Source organism: Sinohyriopsis cumingii, chromosome 14 (genome assembly GCF_028554795.1).
Source record: "Sinohyriopsis cumingii isolate HCF-2022 chromosome 14, ASM2855479v2, whole genome shotgun sequence".
Classification (NCBI taxonomy): domain Eukaryota; kingdom Metazoa; phylum Mollusca; class Bivalvia; order Unionida; family Unionidae; genus Sinohyriopsis; species Sinohyriopsis cumingii.
The window spans coordinates 115810187-115826930 of NC_142974.1; the positions used below are offsets into that span (position 1 = coordinate 115810187).

General features: G+C 35.8%; 1 protein-coding gene across 3 annotated transcripts in view; it reads right to left on the minus strand.

Annotated features, from left to right (window-relative positions):
• The window catches only part of LOC149784648 (sodium-dependent phosphate transporter 1-A-like), an 81295-nt gene that overhangs the window by 36358 nt on the left and 28193 nt on the right, over nt 1-16744 (minus strand). For all 3 annotated transcript variants that reach the window (XM_089932703.1, XM_089932704.1, XM_089932702.1), the window contains 3 exons: nt 7149-7369; nt 4232-4333; nt 1360-1500 (listed from right to left, as the gene is read on the minus strand). In XM_089932703.1, coding sequence (XP_089788829.1) covers nt 1360-1500; nt 4232-4333; nt 7149-7338 — 433 coding nt within the window. In that variant the 5' untranslated portion in view covers nt 7339-7369. The remainder of the gene's footprint in view (nt 1-1359; nt 1501-4231; nt 4334-7148; nt 7370-16744) is intronic.

Consider the following 16744-nt stretch of genomic DNA (forward strand, 5'->3'; position numbering starts at 1 on the left):
TAACCTTTTCTCTGTGCAAGATCAGTTTGCAAATTGTGATTATTTGAATTAGATATCGTGTCAATTATGACAAATTGAACATTTAAACTGGTATGTAACACTGATCATCACATTGTTGTCATTTCAATGTGCTTTATCACACCTCAGTTGTATTTAATATTCTACATATCCAGATATCATGTTTCACCAGTTTGAATATGAATACTACATTTTGTTGGAGAAAATACATATATAAACTGTGTTCACTATTTGTTCCGTTTTGTACTAGTATAATCTAAACAAAAATTTTTGTCGTTAAAGCATTCTTGATACTACCATACACTGGAAATCAAGTAACTGAAATAGGCTTCAGCTGTTCATCTATTCTATTTTATTTGGTCTTGACCCCACTCATTTCATGATTGTGTCTATCTATCTATCTATCTATCTATCTATCTATCTATCTATCTATATATATATATATATATATATATATATATATATATATATATATATATATATATATATATATATATATATATATATATATAGATAGATAGATAGACACACAGTGGAACCCTGCTATAATGCGATATTTGGGGCCATAAAAATTGGATCGTATTAATAGCATGGCCACGTATACGTGGGGTTTTACATTAATTTATTTTTATTCAATGAAAAATGCATTGGCAGATTTACCTTTATTCATGTCTAATGTATAGGGTGTCAAATTAATATGTGAATTCTTCCCCAAAATGATAATAAACAGTTTACACATTATTTCTCATACAGTGCAACCCTGCTTAACGCGAATTCGGATATAACCCAGTCGTGGCGTGGCTCTTGAAATTTCATATACTCATTCGCACATGAAAAAATATTTTTGGTTCAAAGTTTATCATGATTATGAGGAAGACAGCACGTATGAATTCGAACTTCATATGACTGTAGCGTGGTTCCTGCCATTTTAATTACATGTATGTGTATTTTTCTTGTACCGGGATTTTTTTTTTAAAGTACGAGAAATAGTGTGTAAAACATTGATTATCATTTGGGGGAAGAGTTAGCATATGAATTTTATTATAACAAAATCATGGTGTAGCTTCTAAAATTTAACAATATCATCAGGTTTTTGAAGTGTTATGCCAAAATAAACATTATCAGAAATGTTCCTTATTACTGGTCAATGAGTAAAGCAAGCAAGTCGCCCTCACAAAAAACCTAAAAGGGGCAGAGTCAAGTCAGCGTCAAAATTTCTATGCTAACTATAACTCTGAAAGCGTAAAATTAATTGTAATATTAATATCAATTGTTCCCTTTTGAAGCTTCCTTTCCTCAACTTTTAAACATACATATAAAAAAAAAACACCGAAAACTTACCTATCATACCAAGCGTTGCCCAGCTTATGCCCTTGAGCCCATGGACAACCAGAGAAAATCCAAGCGTGGCACCCACAATACTATGTGTTCCAGAAACTGGCAACTTGAAAAATGTGGCCACCAACATCCATATACAGGAACCTGCAGGAAAAGTTATTTCACTAAATTACATCAGGAATAAAAAATTGGCTATTTGTAGCAATCAAAATGCAGTAGAATTTACTAAAACTACTCCCACCCATACATACCAAACTAGCCACCCACCCCAGTGTACTGTAGAAATTATTCCTAATATTTGGCAAAAAGTGACACTTTGGCATAAAAAGTGTAACCTATATGTTACATGCCATAATTACAGCACACTATAAAAAAGTACATTTAATTTTGCTACTAACCTGGTACTGCAGCTGGTCAAAATTCTTGTGACAAAGGGTAAAATGGAAGTGGATTAGAACCAGAATAAAAACACAAAATAAATTGGCAATTATTCATATTCAGCACTTGCTATAAATAGTACAGACGGGTAACTTTCACTGTATGATCGTGAACTTGAAGTCGTTAACTCCACACTGAGCATGAAAATCATGTACTGAATCAGAGTGCTGTATTACATCACCCTCGGTTTCTTCTTTTAAAGTTTGTAAAGCGGCACTTATTTGTCCTTTGTCTGATCTGATGTATTGAAGTTTGAAAAGATCTATCTACTTAAATATTTTCATTCATATAACATCCACAACTGACACTGTAAATCCTGTTTCACTTAACATCTGGCACCATTTTCTTTGAAAGTATTGACTGGTCCACTACCTAACTACCTTATTAATATAATATTGTTGCTGTTGTTGGGTTTAAGGACATTTTTCAGCACATGATAGGTTATGCACAGCAGTCTTTATTAATGGTGGAGAAAGAACCCAGGAACACCCCGGAAAGAACCACTGCCCCACGAGAAACTACTGGCAAGCTTTCTCACATGCCCACATTAGCCGAATCCAAGACTTGAACCCATGCAGACAGAGGTTGAGATGGCAGTGATCCATAACGGACAGTACTTTAGACCACACGGCCACCTATTAATATAATGAATCTGAGGCAAAGTTCCAAATTGAAGAGACCTATCTTTCTCTTGGAAATGTGTCATAAAACAGAAGAAGAAAACAATGAAAGTACATGTGGATGACATCTAGTACTCTTACGCTATTCTAACATACCCATTCCTGCAGAGGGTCATTGGAGGTATTTTAGGAACATGGATACTTTTGTTAAAAAAAAGAGGCACTCTTGAAACAATGTGAAATATTTTGCAATAAAAGAACTTTTTACCACATTGTGAAATGCAGAATTTCATCTTTGGACACAAACAAATATTAACAAATCTCACTTTAAATGTACACACACACGCACATAAAACCTAAATAGAAAATAAAGGCAGAAGTGGAGTTAGAGTGGCAACGAAACAGAAGGGAAGGCACTAGAGAACACAGGGTGTTGGGGGACACCCCTCAATTTATGTCAAGCTTCTGGAGCAAATGGCATTAGGACTAAGCTGGTTCATGACAAATTCACAACTCAGACTGCTGAGATCAGCAAGTTTTGCTCCTGGTCATCTGACAGTACTGGTGGGTTCAGCCATTACTGGCTCCAACACTGGTCATTCAGATGACCACTCAAATATTCCAAGTTCTCATCACTGTTGTGTGCATGATGTGAGGAATAATACAATTAAAGATATAAATTATACTGATACCAACTGTTATTGTAACACCTAATTAAAGAATTAGTTTTAAATATTTTTGTGGAGTTATTTCCCTTGAATAAAGAAAGGAGCTAAGCAAATCAACTTTGGAATATATCCATCAGTTGCAATAGATGTATTTTTCATCCTGGGGTAAAGACAAGTGTATCAATGTTTGTTTTAAAAAATAAAAGATTTCCCTTTAACCTTGTTCAGATTCAAGTTAAAATGGTCGAATGTCTCCCCATCTTTCACCCTGACATATGCTGACATGGAATACCAGATGGAAATAGTAAAATGGGGGCAATCTTGTTTTGTAGATGCCTCTCAACATGGAATAAAAAGTAACTAAAAATGAAACAAGAGGAATCTTATCATGTATCACTTTTATTAACTGGTGTTAAAATATGAAATAAAATCTACATTCTTTTTCATTAGCTCATTTTTGAAGTCTTTTGCTTTCTTTTTCATATGCACATCATTGGGTCAAACTGCTTTATTTATGCTAAATTTACTCGGCAATCATTTTACTTGTTGGGTAAATCTAAGAACAACCTTGTTGTTGCATTTTTCAAACTCTGTCAACCACCATTCCAGTTCCTTGAACAGTCGTTCTACCCGAGGAGTGCCTAAGCCTGTTTCAGTATAGGTGCAATTTCTTTGACAAAACTAATACATCTAATCACATTCAGCCTAAAGTGATTTAATTTCATTTAAGTTTTTCTGACAGTTCAACCAAATTCAGTATTCGTTAGCAACCATCGCTCTTTAACTGAAAAGGTAGTCTACAATAATAACAATGCACGTGAGCAAAACAGAAAATTTATACAATTCTTCAAAGTAACGTATACTGATTGCTTGTATTTTTACGGCGCATCAGCACTCTTAGACTATTTAGCGCAAACCAAATATGACCCTTCAAGTTTGAAAACTGGGTCAAGGCCACCATAACCTAATCCAGGCTTGGTAACCTGACAAGGCACTTGGACATTCAATTCAGTTTTGTTTGATTCGAAGGTTCACAAGATATCCCGCCTACAAACTCAAGATGAATTTCTCCAGCCCTGAGAATTGGATGTGGTGGGGTGGGATGGGGTAAGGAGGAATATGGATGCACTGCTAAACTCTGCAACTTACCCGATAAAGCAGCTACATTTCCCACCATGAATACGCTTTCAGTTCCATTGAAGGCATCTGTAGAAATTATTCCTTTGCGAATTGTGTTGGATACTCTTGCCCCTGTAAGTAAATTTCTGATGATGAAACCATGCATCTCATTACAAACACGAGTATACTGGTTCTGTCCCTAAAGCAAACAATGGTAACATGGATCTCCAACTACTAGCAAAATGAATGAACCTGCATTCTAGTTCTACCTGGTTTCTAGTGCCCTATTTAACTATTTAAAAACTTGCTGAACACGGACATTCATTTTATATAATATACTGAAAAGTTTTCCCTACTCTTACATTTGCACATCTAGCTAATGGTCACCAATCTGCCTTGTTCCATATAAACCATTGCAAGCCAAAACATATCAGCCATTAAACTACCATTCTGATAAAATACAAACATAGCCGTTATGCCAATAATGAAGATAAGCAGTTTCAAGTTTTATCTTTATTCAGTAAAATTTATCACACAATCATTCACTAAAACACAGTACAAGGGGGCCTATTCATAGATACTGTGCATATACATTAATAGCTACCCTTAAAATGTTTTGAAAATTCCCTTATGAAAATGAAAGACCTGGATTTCACCCTATGAGGAAATTCTATAGTCACTGGCCAATGACAAATTTGTGCTTGTGTTCAATCCTGGCATGAAATGTACTATACCCACAGGTGTAAACTGAACTCAAATCTACAGGCACAAAGACCTACCTGGAAAATTAGTGGATTACATGTGTGTGTGTGTGTGTGTCCCCTTACATTCAAATACTGAGGTTTTTGTCAGAACTCAGTTTTGACATTTATGTGTGTAAAAAACAATGTTCAATAGAAATTACAGCAGTTAAAAGTAAGACGTCTGAAAAGTTACCATGGTATAACCTCCCTATCTTATCGACAGTGGAAGTAATGTTGTAGTTGTTGCTGTTTTGGAGTTTAACGCCATTTTTCAGCACACGATAGGCTATGCATGGCGGCCAGTATTAATGGTGGAGGAAGAGCCCGGGAAAAACCACCGACCCACGAGAACGGAAGTAATGTATCACTACATCAAACAACTTGCCAATATTTAGATTAAAGTGAAGAGAATGTGTGACAGATTAAAGTGAAGAGAATGTGTGACAGATTAAAGTGAAGAGAATGTGTGACAGATTAAAGTGAAGAGAATGTGTGACAGATTAAGAAATGAACAGTAACCTGCTGGAAATTTAACAAATAGAAAACTGTAAGGCCAAACCTACAGCTGCCAAGATATAACCTAAAAGGAAGGGCTCCCCAAAACCACCAAAGTGCACAGACTCTGATCTACCAGCACATCATACAATGGCAGAACCGGGTCTGTGCAGTTTGAAGCTGGATCGCCAGTACATACAGTCCATTCATGAGGAATTATTTCATGACATTACAGTCATGAGGAAATATTTTACAACAGTCCAGTCATGAGGAAATATTTTACAACAGCCATGAGGAAATATTTTATGACAGTCCAGTCATGAGGAAATATTTTATGACAGTCCAGTCATGAGGAAATATTTTACAACAGCCATGAGGAAATATTTTACAACAGCCATGAGGAAATATTTTATGACAGTCCAGTCATGAGGAAATATTTTACAACAGTCCAGTCATGAGGAAATATTTTACAACAGCCATGAGGAAATATCTTACAACAGTCCAGTCATGAGGAAATATTTTACAAAAGTTCAGTCATGAGTAATTATTCTATGACAGTCCAGTCATGAGGAAATATTTTACAAAAGTTCAGTCATAAGTAATTATTCTATGACAGTCTAGTCATGAGGAAATATTTTACAACAGTCCAGTCATGAGGAATTATTCTATGGCAGTCCAGTTATGAGGAAATATTTTACAACAGTCCAGTCATGAGGAATTATTCTATGACAGTCCAGTCATGAGGAAATATTTTACAACAGTCCAGTCATGAGGAATTATTCTATAACAGTCCAGTCGGGAGGAAATATTTTATAACAGTCCAGTCATGAGGAAATATTTTATAACAGTCCAGTCATGAGTAAATATTTTATGACAGTCCAGTCATGATGGAATAAATTACAACAGTCCAGTCATGAGGAATTATTCTATGACAGTCCAGTCATGAGGAAATATTTTATGACAGTCCAGTGATGAGGAAATATTCTATGACAGTCCAGTGATGAGGAAATATTTTACAACAGTCCAGTCATGAGGAAATATTTTACAACAGTCCAGTCATGAGGAAATATTTTATGACAGTCCAGTCATGATGGAATAAATTACAACAGTCCAGTCATGAGGAATTATTCTAAGACAGTCCAGTCATGAGGAAATATTTTATGACAGTCCAGTGATGAGGAAATATTCTATGACAGTCCAGTGATGAGGAAATATTTTACAACAGTCCAGTCATGAGGAAATATTTTACAACAGTCCAGTCATGAGGAATTAAATTACAACAGTCCAGTCATGAGGAATTATTTAATGAAAGTCAAGTAATGAGGAATTAAATTATGACAGTCCAGTCATGAGGAATTAAATTACGACAGTCCAGTCATGAGGAAATATTCTATGTCTAGAAAAAACAAGATCTTTAAGAAAAGCTAGCACATATTTCAATCATAAAATTTTAGGGACATCACTGGAGATTGCAACAAATTATGAGCAAAAAAAGTAGCTAAACAGATTTCATAGGAATCATTGAAAATTTACAGGGAGCTGCAATGTCTGACTTTTCCTTAAATTTTATTTTTAAAATATAGAAACATTGGCACTGTCTCCTGCAGAAAGAAGCCCATACAAGTCAGGCAACATTCACACAGTTTGTGAATGCAAACCACATTTTGATGAACTGATTATTAAAAATGAGATAACAAAAACAGTCTTACCTATCAAAACAGCACCAAGAATTTCAAATATTGTCCCTAGAATACACGCCTGTCGAAGTGTAAGAACTTTTGCTCCGACTGAAGTTCCAAAGGAGTTTGCCACATCGTTTGCACCAATGCCAAATGCCAGGACAAAGGCGATGATAAAGCCAACTATGACCATCCATAGATACTCGTCAGGGACTATCATTTTGCCAAGAGATCAAGAACAAAGATGAAACCTGGAAATGACATGAAAAAGCAAAATTTAACAAAAAAGCCTTCAGACAGTGATGGAATAATGCGCTATAATCTGACATACCAAACCTCCCTCTTGTCATGATCATGGATGCTGCCAGGAATTTTCTAAAGAAGGTCCCCCACACACATCTGAAGAGTAAAGCTGTACCGATATAATTGGCCATATTATTAGAACAATCGGTATTGGCAGTGCTGCTTGTCATGCTCTATACAATTTTGTTGTGGCTGATTACTCTATCAGTTTGTTATATCCTTCAAGATGACAATTTAACCCTAATTCCAGGATAGTTTTTGCAGAACCGGCATCTGATCTTAATAATACAGATGGTTGCATTCAAACACTAAATCTACATTAATGCAGATTTATGGTGATCACTGGCAAAACAGACGACCAAAGCTTAATTTGACAAGACGTTATTTTAATTTAATATAAAAGAAATGAAACAAATACAGTGCACAATGGGTAATACAAACTGGGCGTAACACAAATTACATATTTCCCCATTTGGTTTTGAGAAGTGGTGTGAGTAATGATTTTGTTGTGAAAATCGAGCAATCCCATGGCCTGGCAGCATTTCTGGTCATGATAAGTAATTATTTAAGATCTATTACATCATTAAAGTTTTAACTGATATAACCATTCTGCAAAAATGAGATTTATGTATGTAAAACACATACAATGCTCCCTCTTTATAATACAGCCAATGAGTGACAGCATATACTTTATAGAACTCCCTCATTATCAGTGTCAATGAGTGACAGCATATACTTTATCATACCACCTCATTATAACAGTCAATGGATGACAGCATATACTTATAGTAATTTCTCATTATAACACTGATCGGTGCCATTGAGTAGAATATTACTTTAAAGTACTCCCTCCTTGTTAGTCAACAGGTGACAGTGAGTATACTGCATTACAGTACTCCCTCATTATAACAGTCCATATGTGCCGAGTATACTGCTATATAGTACTCACTCATTATAACATTATCAATGGGTGACAATTAGTAAACTGCCATATAGTACTCACATTATAACACAATACAAGGGTGCCATAGAGTATACTGCCATATAGTACTCCCTCATTATAACACTATCAATGTGACAATGAGTACACTGCCACATAGAACTCTCATAATAACACAATCCAAGGGTGGCATAGAATATACTTCCATATAGTACTCCCTCGTTATAACACTATCAATATGTGACAGTGAGTACACTGCCACACAGAACTCTCATAATAACACAATACAAGGGTGCCATAGAGCATACTTCCATATAGTACTCCCTTGTTATAACACTATCAATATGTGACAATGAGTACACTGCCACATAGAACTCATAAAAACACAATACAAGGGGGCCATAGAGTATACTTCCATATAGTACTCCCTCGTTATAACACTATCCAAGGATGCAAAGTATACTGCCTTATAATATTCCTTTATTATAATTCTGTTGATGGATACCATAGCATATACTGCCTTGTGGTGAGTCTGACATACAATTAAGTACATGATCCATATAATTTTAATACCACCTAATGAAACTGGATTCATGACCAGATCATGTACCAGGAACCATGCCATAATGAAATACATGATCCATATAATTGAAAATACCACCTAAGGAAACTGGATCCATGACCAGATCATGTACCAGGAACCATGCCATAATGAAATACATGATCCACATATGATATATATCACACATCTATTTTAATACCATCTAAATAATGAAATTTGATCACTGAACACATCTTATACCAGGAACCATGCTAAAATGAAATACATGTTGCATATAGTGTTACCACCACTTAATGAAATGGGATTCATTACCCTGTTCTGATAAAGTACATAATATATACAATGTTACCACTACTTAATGAAATGGGATTCATTGCTCAATTCATACCTGGAATAATATTATAAGAAAGTACATAATACACATAAGGTTACCACCGCTTAATGAAATGGGATTCATGACCTAACTTATAACAGGATCATTTAGGGGTCCTCCCCCAACGGGGTCTCAAGGGGCAGCACCTCTGAGCCAGGGGTCTAGGGGGCCAAAGGCCTTAGGCCAAGAACGCATTTTACACTCTTAAAAACTGCTCCTAGTGCAACTTATGAACATAAAACAAAAAAATTATCATTTGAAAAACTAATAAACTTGCCAAAAATGTACAATTTTACTTCAGTAATTTCACAATATTTATAGTCACATGAATTTGTTCTCCAATACGATTGATGCAGAAGTTATTTCATGTGCATGTCAGTGTTGTAATTAAGTCACAATAATTTGTAAAGTTTTGCAGCAAATATATGATACTTCTCTCTTTTCATTACAAATCTGTAAAATAAACACCCAAGTACATCAACTATATACAAATAATCCCATACATTCACTTGTCTTTTTATCCAGTGGAAACAACCTGTCGATATGCCAGTTGAGATCTTTTTGTGGCTTTGGCAAAGATTTGTTTAGCCTTCCTTTTTGTCATCACTGACTTTTTTTTTACTCAATGTGCAATCGTTTCTTTTCCTTCTCAAAGAGAGCCTTTTTCCTTTCACGCTGGTGCTTGTATTGGCGACATGCAGTGCACATATTCTGACAGAGGGCTACATCCATTCTCTCAAGCAAGAAATCTTTTTTCTTATAGCAATTAATAGCACTTTTTCCAGATGCCTCCTGAGCTTCAATTTTTCCATATGCAGCTTCTTTTGTAGGTGCTTTTCCAAACTCTTCCAACCGTGATTACCATAATTCTTATCTATCTTGCAGAGGTCACAAAATGCCAGTCCACTAGCGTTCAGTTTTCAATAAACTGACCAACTAAATTCCATCAACTTTTAGCTCCAGCCATTCTCATTTCCATATGTTTTTTGAACCTTTATTTAAACTTTCCATGTCATGCTCTCCCTCTCCCTCAACAACTCAGGACGCCAGGTTTTGCAAGCATTCGTTATCTTTCCTTGCCATCAGTTTAATTTAAACCTTTGACCAATAAGAATACTCTTTATGTGAGTTGTGTACTAATATATGGAACAAATAATTTACAATGGTTGTTGCACAATGGGACCAGAAAGACCGTTTTTAAAAAACCAGATCAGAGATGACATAAAAAACAGACTATATCATTAAAAATCTGATTCAAGTCAGGAGAAAAGTCGAATTCCGCTTTAAAACGGAGAAAAATCATGTCTACACTCTAGACCCCAAAGTAAAAAAAAATAACAAAATTATATAATACTGGAATATCTATTGTAACAGCCTGAAATTATAATTAGGATATACCTATATGCAAACAAAAGTAACTGTACTCTATTTAATCCAAGTCTAATCAGGTTAACTTCATCCAAATCTAATTAGGTTATCTATATGTACATGAATCAATGCAAGCTTTTCCAGTGTTAATTTCATACAAAACTAATTAGGTTATCTATATGTACATGAATCAATGCAAGCTTTTCCAGTGTTAATTTCATACAAAACTAATTAGGTTATCTATATGTACATGAATCAATGCAAGCTTTTCCAATGTTAATTTCATACAAAACTAATTAGGTTATCTATATGTACATGAATCAATGCAAGCTTTTCCAATGTTAATTTCATACAAAACTAATTAGGTTATCTATATGTACCTGAATCAATGCAAGCTTTTCCAGTGTTAATTTCATACAAAACTAATTAGGTTATCTATATGTACATGAATCGAAGCAAGTTTACTTAATTCTGTCTCTCTCAAGAGGACTTTACTTAATCAAGCGAACAAAACTAAATCAAGCTGTGGGTTTAAAGCCATTTTCCAGGCATGATAGGTTATAAATGGATGCCAGTATAACTGGCAGAGGAAGAACCAAGGAAAATCCCATAAGAACCACTGACCCCACAGGATGCTGCTGGTAGGATTTCTCATGTATTCACAATGGTCAAGCCAGAGACTTGAGCCCATGTAGACAGAGGCGAGATGACTGTGATTGGTTAAAGTAAGCACTTTAGACCAATTGATCACCCGGGGCCCAGAAGTAATATTAAACGTATAAAAACACAGAGACTCAGAGCATGAATAGCCATAAAATCTCTAAAATATCTAATTGTGCAATTATGCTAAAATGGACTAGTGACATGTCCAAACTAACAATCAGTGAACAAAGCTTGATTATGTACATTATGTAAGTCTACATTAGACTTGTATTAGACAATACCCAAGACGTTCAATGCAGACTTATAATGAAGACATGATAGGCGAATAATGTAGGTCACAATGACCTTTATTCTGACAGTCATTTCTCCAGTAAGCAGGCACACATATTTTAAGAGCACACAATCAAATACCATGCATACATGCATATAAGTTGAGTCCAACTGCAGACTGTACTGATCCAGATCTTCCTTCTCATAATACACCGGCAGATCTGGGTCTGTGCAGTTTGTTAGAAGTAATCAGTAAACAAATAAAACGAGACTGTGACCTGCTGGTGCATTATGCTATGGCATATCAGGATCTCTGCAGTAAGCCTTGCCTTATAAGTGAGTATATACAGTGTGAGAAACTGAACTAGAGAGAAGAGAGTCCACCTTAAATAAATGATGCCCAAGTAACTGAACAGAATTTGTAAAAATTCATGAAAAAGCCATCTCTTTCCTCTTTATTTCTGATAAACTGTCAGGCTGAGTTTAATTGTACTCTGCACCATTGTGCCAATGACCCTTATTTTTCCTCTTTGGCACAAGAAAGTAGTCTCTATGGCACACATGGTTTGCATATAGAACACCTCAACAATAAAGATAAATGATAATTACATCGGATTTTAGACCAACTGAATCTAGCTCAACCAAGGCTGGCTCACTAAACAGTGTACACTCCTTGCCAAAGAAACACAATGAAGATCAATTTCAATCAAAGGTCTTACTGATTTATTGATTAGCCTTGGTAACAATCGATAACACAAGCAGGGTTGCATCTAGGATTTGATAAATGTGGGTACTTGCCACCACTGAATCTGAAGGAAAATAAAAGGGGACCAACATAGCCATGTGGGGAGGGGGCTTCCATTATGGTGAAAAACCTCAATGTATGCAAAAAGAGCAATAGCAAGCATGATAAGTGCATTAAATGCATATCATGCCTTCTTTATATTATAACACTTGAAATTGAAATCAGAGTCTTATGTTTTCTAATAACAAGATTCTATCTACACACTAACCATTAAAGAATCAAACCATAAACTACAAATGTCACTCCTCTGTACTTCATGCATGTCCCATGCTCAATTCTGATTGGTTACAAATCCATACTAAAAAAGATCAGAAGAGCACATTTTTTCATTTCATGGATGACAAAAAATAATTTGTTATAAGTCCAAAGCTCAAAATGAATTAGGGAAAGTATATTTTTGTTGTTGTTGTGGGGTTTAATACCATTTTTGAGCACACGATAGGCTATACATGGTGGCCAGTATTAATGGTGGAGGAAGAACCCAGAAAAACACCGGAAAGAACCACCAACCCACGAGAAGCTACTGACAAGCTTTCTCACATACCCACACTGGTCGAACCTGAGACTCGAACCCACGCAGACCGAGGCGAAGATGGTAGTGATTCGTAATGGAGTGTGCTTTAGACCACTCAGGGCCCCAGGAAAGTATATACACTGTTTCTGTAACAGTTAACCAGTGTATCCCCCAGGGGTGTAAAATTGAGGGTACAAAAAACCCCTAGGTGTCAAAACTGGGGGTCAAATAAAAAATGTGGGGGTCAAAAATGTACTGACAAATTTTCATACGACTCGTACTTTTTCAGCTTGAAATAGGATATTACAACTTGCACAACATACTCCCTCTCTCTCTTGCTCTAAACATACAAATACACCAACATGCACAGTTAACAAGCAAATGCATTGTCCATTCAAAGAATAATTTTATTAGTTCATTTTTCTTTTAAAGTCGTACTGTTAACAGTCTCCTCAACAATATTATAGCCCAACACATTACATATAAGCCAATACAAAAAGCCAAACAAATATTTTTAACCAAATGGGAGTTAATTTACTGCCTTTCATCAAATGTGTACTATCATAGGTTTCATTGTACTTCGTCCTAGAACACATTTATCCAAATAGCAAGGAGGATACTGATTCATCTTCTTTCTAATAAGTTACACTTGAACTTTAAGATCTTTCTTTTATTGCAGTAAAAGTTAAAAACCAACAAAATCTGCAATGACCCGCTGACTTTGTAATCCAAATAACGCATTTGTCTCTGCAAGTTTACTGATTTCTTTGTTGTGAAATAATGTCTTAGGTTATAATGTGTTCTCCAGATATCTTATGGCGAACGAGGGCCTCTTTTTAAAAATTTTAAAATCCTGTCACGAAAGGATTATTCACTTTTGCAGTCTTTGCAATCATGCGATCAGAAGTCACACCGGTAATCATAATGAATATTCCAGTCAAGGGAATAATTTTCTCCATTTTTCATTAAAGTTAGATCCACAGTTACTCTTTGTGTTCTGCTTCTTTCACTTTCTTCGCTAATGCTTTTTAGTGCATGACGTTTTAATCTGGAGATCACTTTCTCGTGCAACGAGCCTTGATGTTAAATATCTAGAACAGTTTGCTGAGCTCGATGAAAATCGCGAGAAGCTCGCGAGATTAGGGGAAGCTACTCCGTCATAACATTGCCTATGCTAATCTGGTTCATTGTTTTATGTGTTTCCTGCGTTGCACTTTGCTATACGAATAGAGGAGCGCAAGGCAGGGAGAAAACAAGGCGGGGAACCAGTCAATGCCTATACGTGAAGTATATACGATGCCATCCATCGTCCAATGCATTGGGTATTAAATAAATCATGATCATATTATGAAAATCCTTTGCGTCAAAAAGAACGCACGGTAACAAAATGTGTGCGTCAATTTTCTCCAGTGTGCATCCCTGACGCACAAATGTGCGTAAAGGGAAACATTGGTTAACTCTTAAATGGAACATATATACATCTGCATCCTGGCTGTAATTGTGACTGCATTATTCTGCAAATATGATCACTATTTCCTAAATAGCCTCCTGTCCTTTCTCATCCTCCACTCTACCAATGCCTTGTAAAAGTTGAAGTCTCTCACAGGAGGTCCTTAAATTGAAATCATCACAAGTCTGTTGAGAACCCTTTCTTCTAGACGCCTTCTTCCTGCAGTTTTGGTTTGATTTTGATTGCTGAATCTTCTCACAGTCAACGGCCTAGTATGGCATAACCATGGCCATCGATGCTATTTGAAGAAGATTTGGAAATGTGTCTGCATGATGTTGATGTACAATCTGCCAGAGCCCGTACATTTTGTCTCAAGGGCACATTTTTCTCTTACTGATAGTCTTAGCAAGAGACCACTGTCAAAACATGTTTTGGGTCACACAAAGGGGGACTGATAGCTTCACAGAGAATTTTTATCTGGTCATAATCATACATTTCTTGTTCCTCAGAAGACAGGAATGTGAGGTTACATAGACCAAGAACCGCAAATGCTGTTGCCACTTGTGTGCTGCTCTTTGGAAATCTTGCAGCCATCTCCACCTTCACAAACTTGTGGCAAAGGTTAGACACATGATCTGAAACTTTTTCAATGTGCTCCTATGTAACTTGAGTTAAACACCATTGTAAGTGAATTTTAGTTTTGTTTCCATTCTTAGACGATTTAAATTTTTCAAACATACAGGTCCGGTGATAGGATTTTCCCATGTCTGCTTTCTGTAAGGTAGAATTCAAAATATCAAGTGCCAGTGACACAGCTGCTATATCCAAGTCAGATTTCTGTAAAAGCATTTTTAGCTGTGCTAAGTGAAGTACGATATCCATCATATTATTCATGCATGCCACAAATCTGTTGTCTATGAGTTTATTCAACAAGTCTTGACACTTTTATCTTGTTATTCTTTTTGAAATAATTCACAAGAGCCGCCCAGCTGTGAAAATTTGCAAATAGTGCATCATAAAATGCCAGCCATCTTATTTCATGCACCTCTCCAACTTTCAGTTGAGGACTGTACAAATCATTCTGGATTTCCATCAAATCAGCTGCTCTGTTGGCAGATTTATAATTTAAAAAACATAGTCATGTATTTAACTGTGCCAACATCAAACCTGACATCAGATACTGTCAGATTTCCCACGTTCTAATTCTGGTTCAATCAGTTAACTAATTTTCTTTTTAGAATTCTAGAAGTTTTTGATCTTGCATCACTCCTGGTATTCCTTGGATACAAACTCGGTATGAAAAAAATCCATGTATACCTCATGTCATCATGCTGAAAAGGAATCCCATATAAAAATTGATCAATACACTATCAAGATGACACTAACCTTGAACTCAGTGTTAGAGAGCTATCAATTAGGTACTGACCTTGAAATCAATGTTAAAGTGTTGGAGCGATATCAACTTGACATTAACCTTGAAATCAATGTTAGAATGCTGACTATCAACTTGATATTGACATTGAAATCAAAGTTAGAGTGTCAACTATCAACTTTAAATTAATCTAGAAATCAATGTTAGAATGCTGACCATCAACTTGGTGTTGACACTGAAATCAAAGTTAGAGTGTCAACTATCAACTTTAAATTAATCTAGAAATCAATGTTAGAATGCTGACCATCAACCTGACATTGACCTTAAAATCAATGTAACAGCGCCAACTAACGTTATCTCAAAACAATCCAACGTAAGTCATTTGAATCTAAACCAGACTTCAGTCAACTGGTAGCTCCGCCCAGTTCATGTATATCTTCCATTGGTGTGATTTTATTGACCAGTAAGGTCTAAACTATCGACGAGCAGACGTCAATTGGTGCCTCCTAGAGTAAATTGGTTATGGACTGAGTAAACGGTACCTCTTAGAGTAAATTTGTTATGTTAAAAGAGAATCAAGGGTAATTAAGATTGATGTTTCAGCCCAAATCTATGTGTGTCAAAAAGATGCACAAGTGACAATTCCAGCACGTCAAAAACAGGTCATTTTTAAATTCCATGCACCAAAACCTGAGGGTACGCCTCTGTTAAAAACCCAGATATATGTAATTTTGGTGCAAAACATTTTCTAATTTCAGTGTGACCACCTACCTGTTTTGAAAATCAATCAACTTCTTCCATTCACTATGTGCAAGCCATGCACAAAGTTTGAGCAAAATTAGTTATTTATACATGCCAAACCCTTTGGAGGTATAAGCATAATTCTTCCTAATATAAGTGGCCAAAACAAGCACAGTCTGACAATAAAATGTGTGATCTATACCACAATTACAGTTGACTGTAAGAAAAATGTGCACTGATCTTTCCTACTTACCTGAATCTGCAG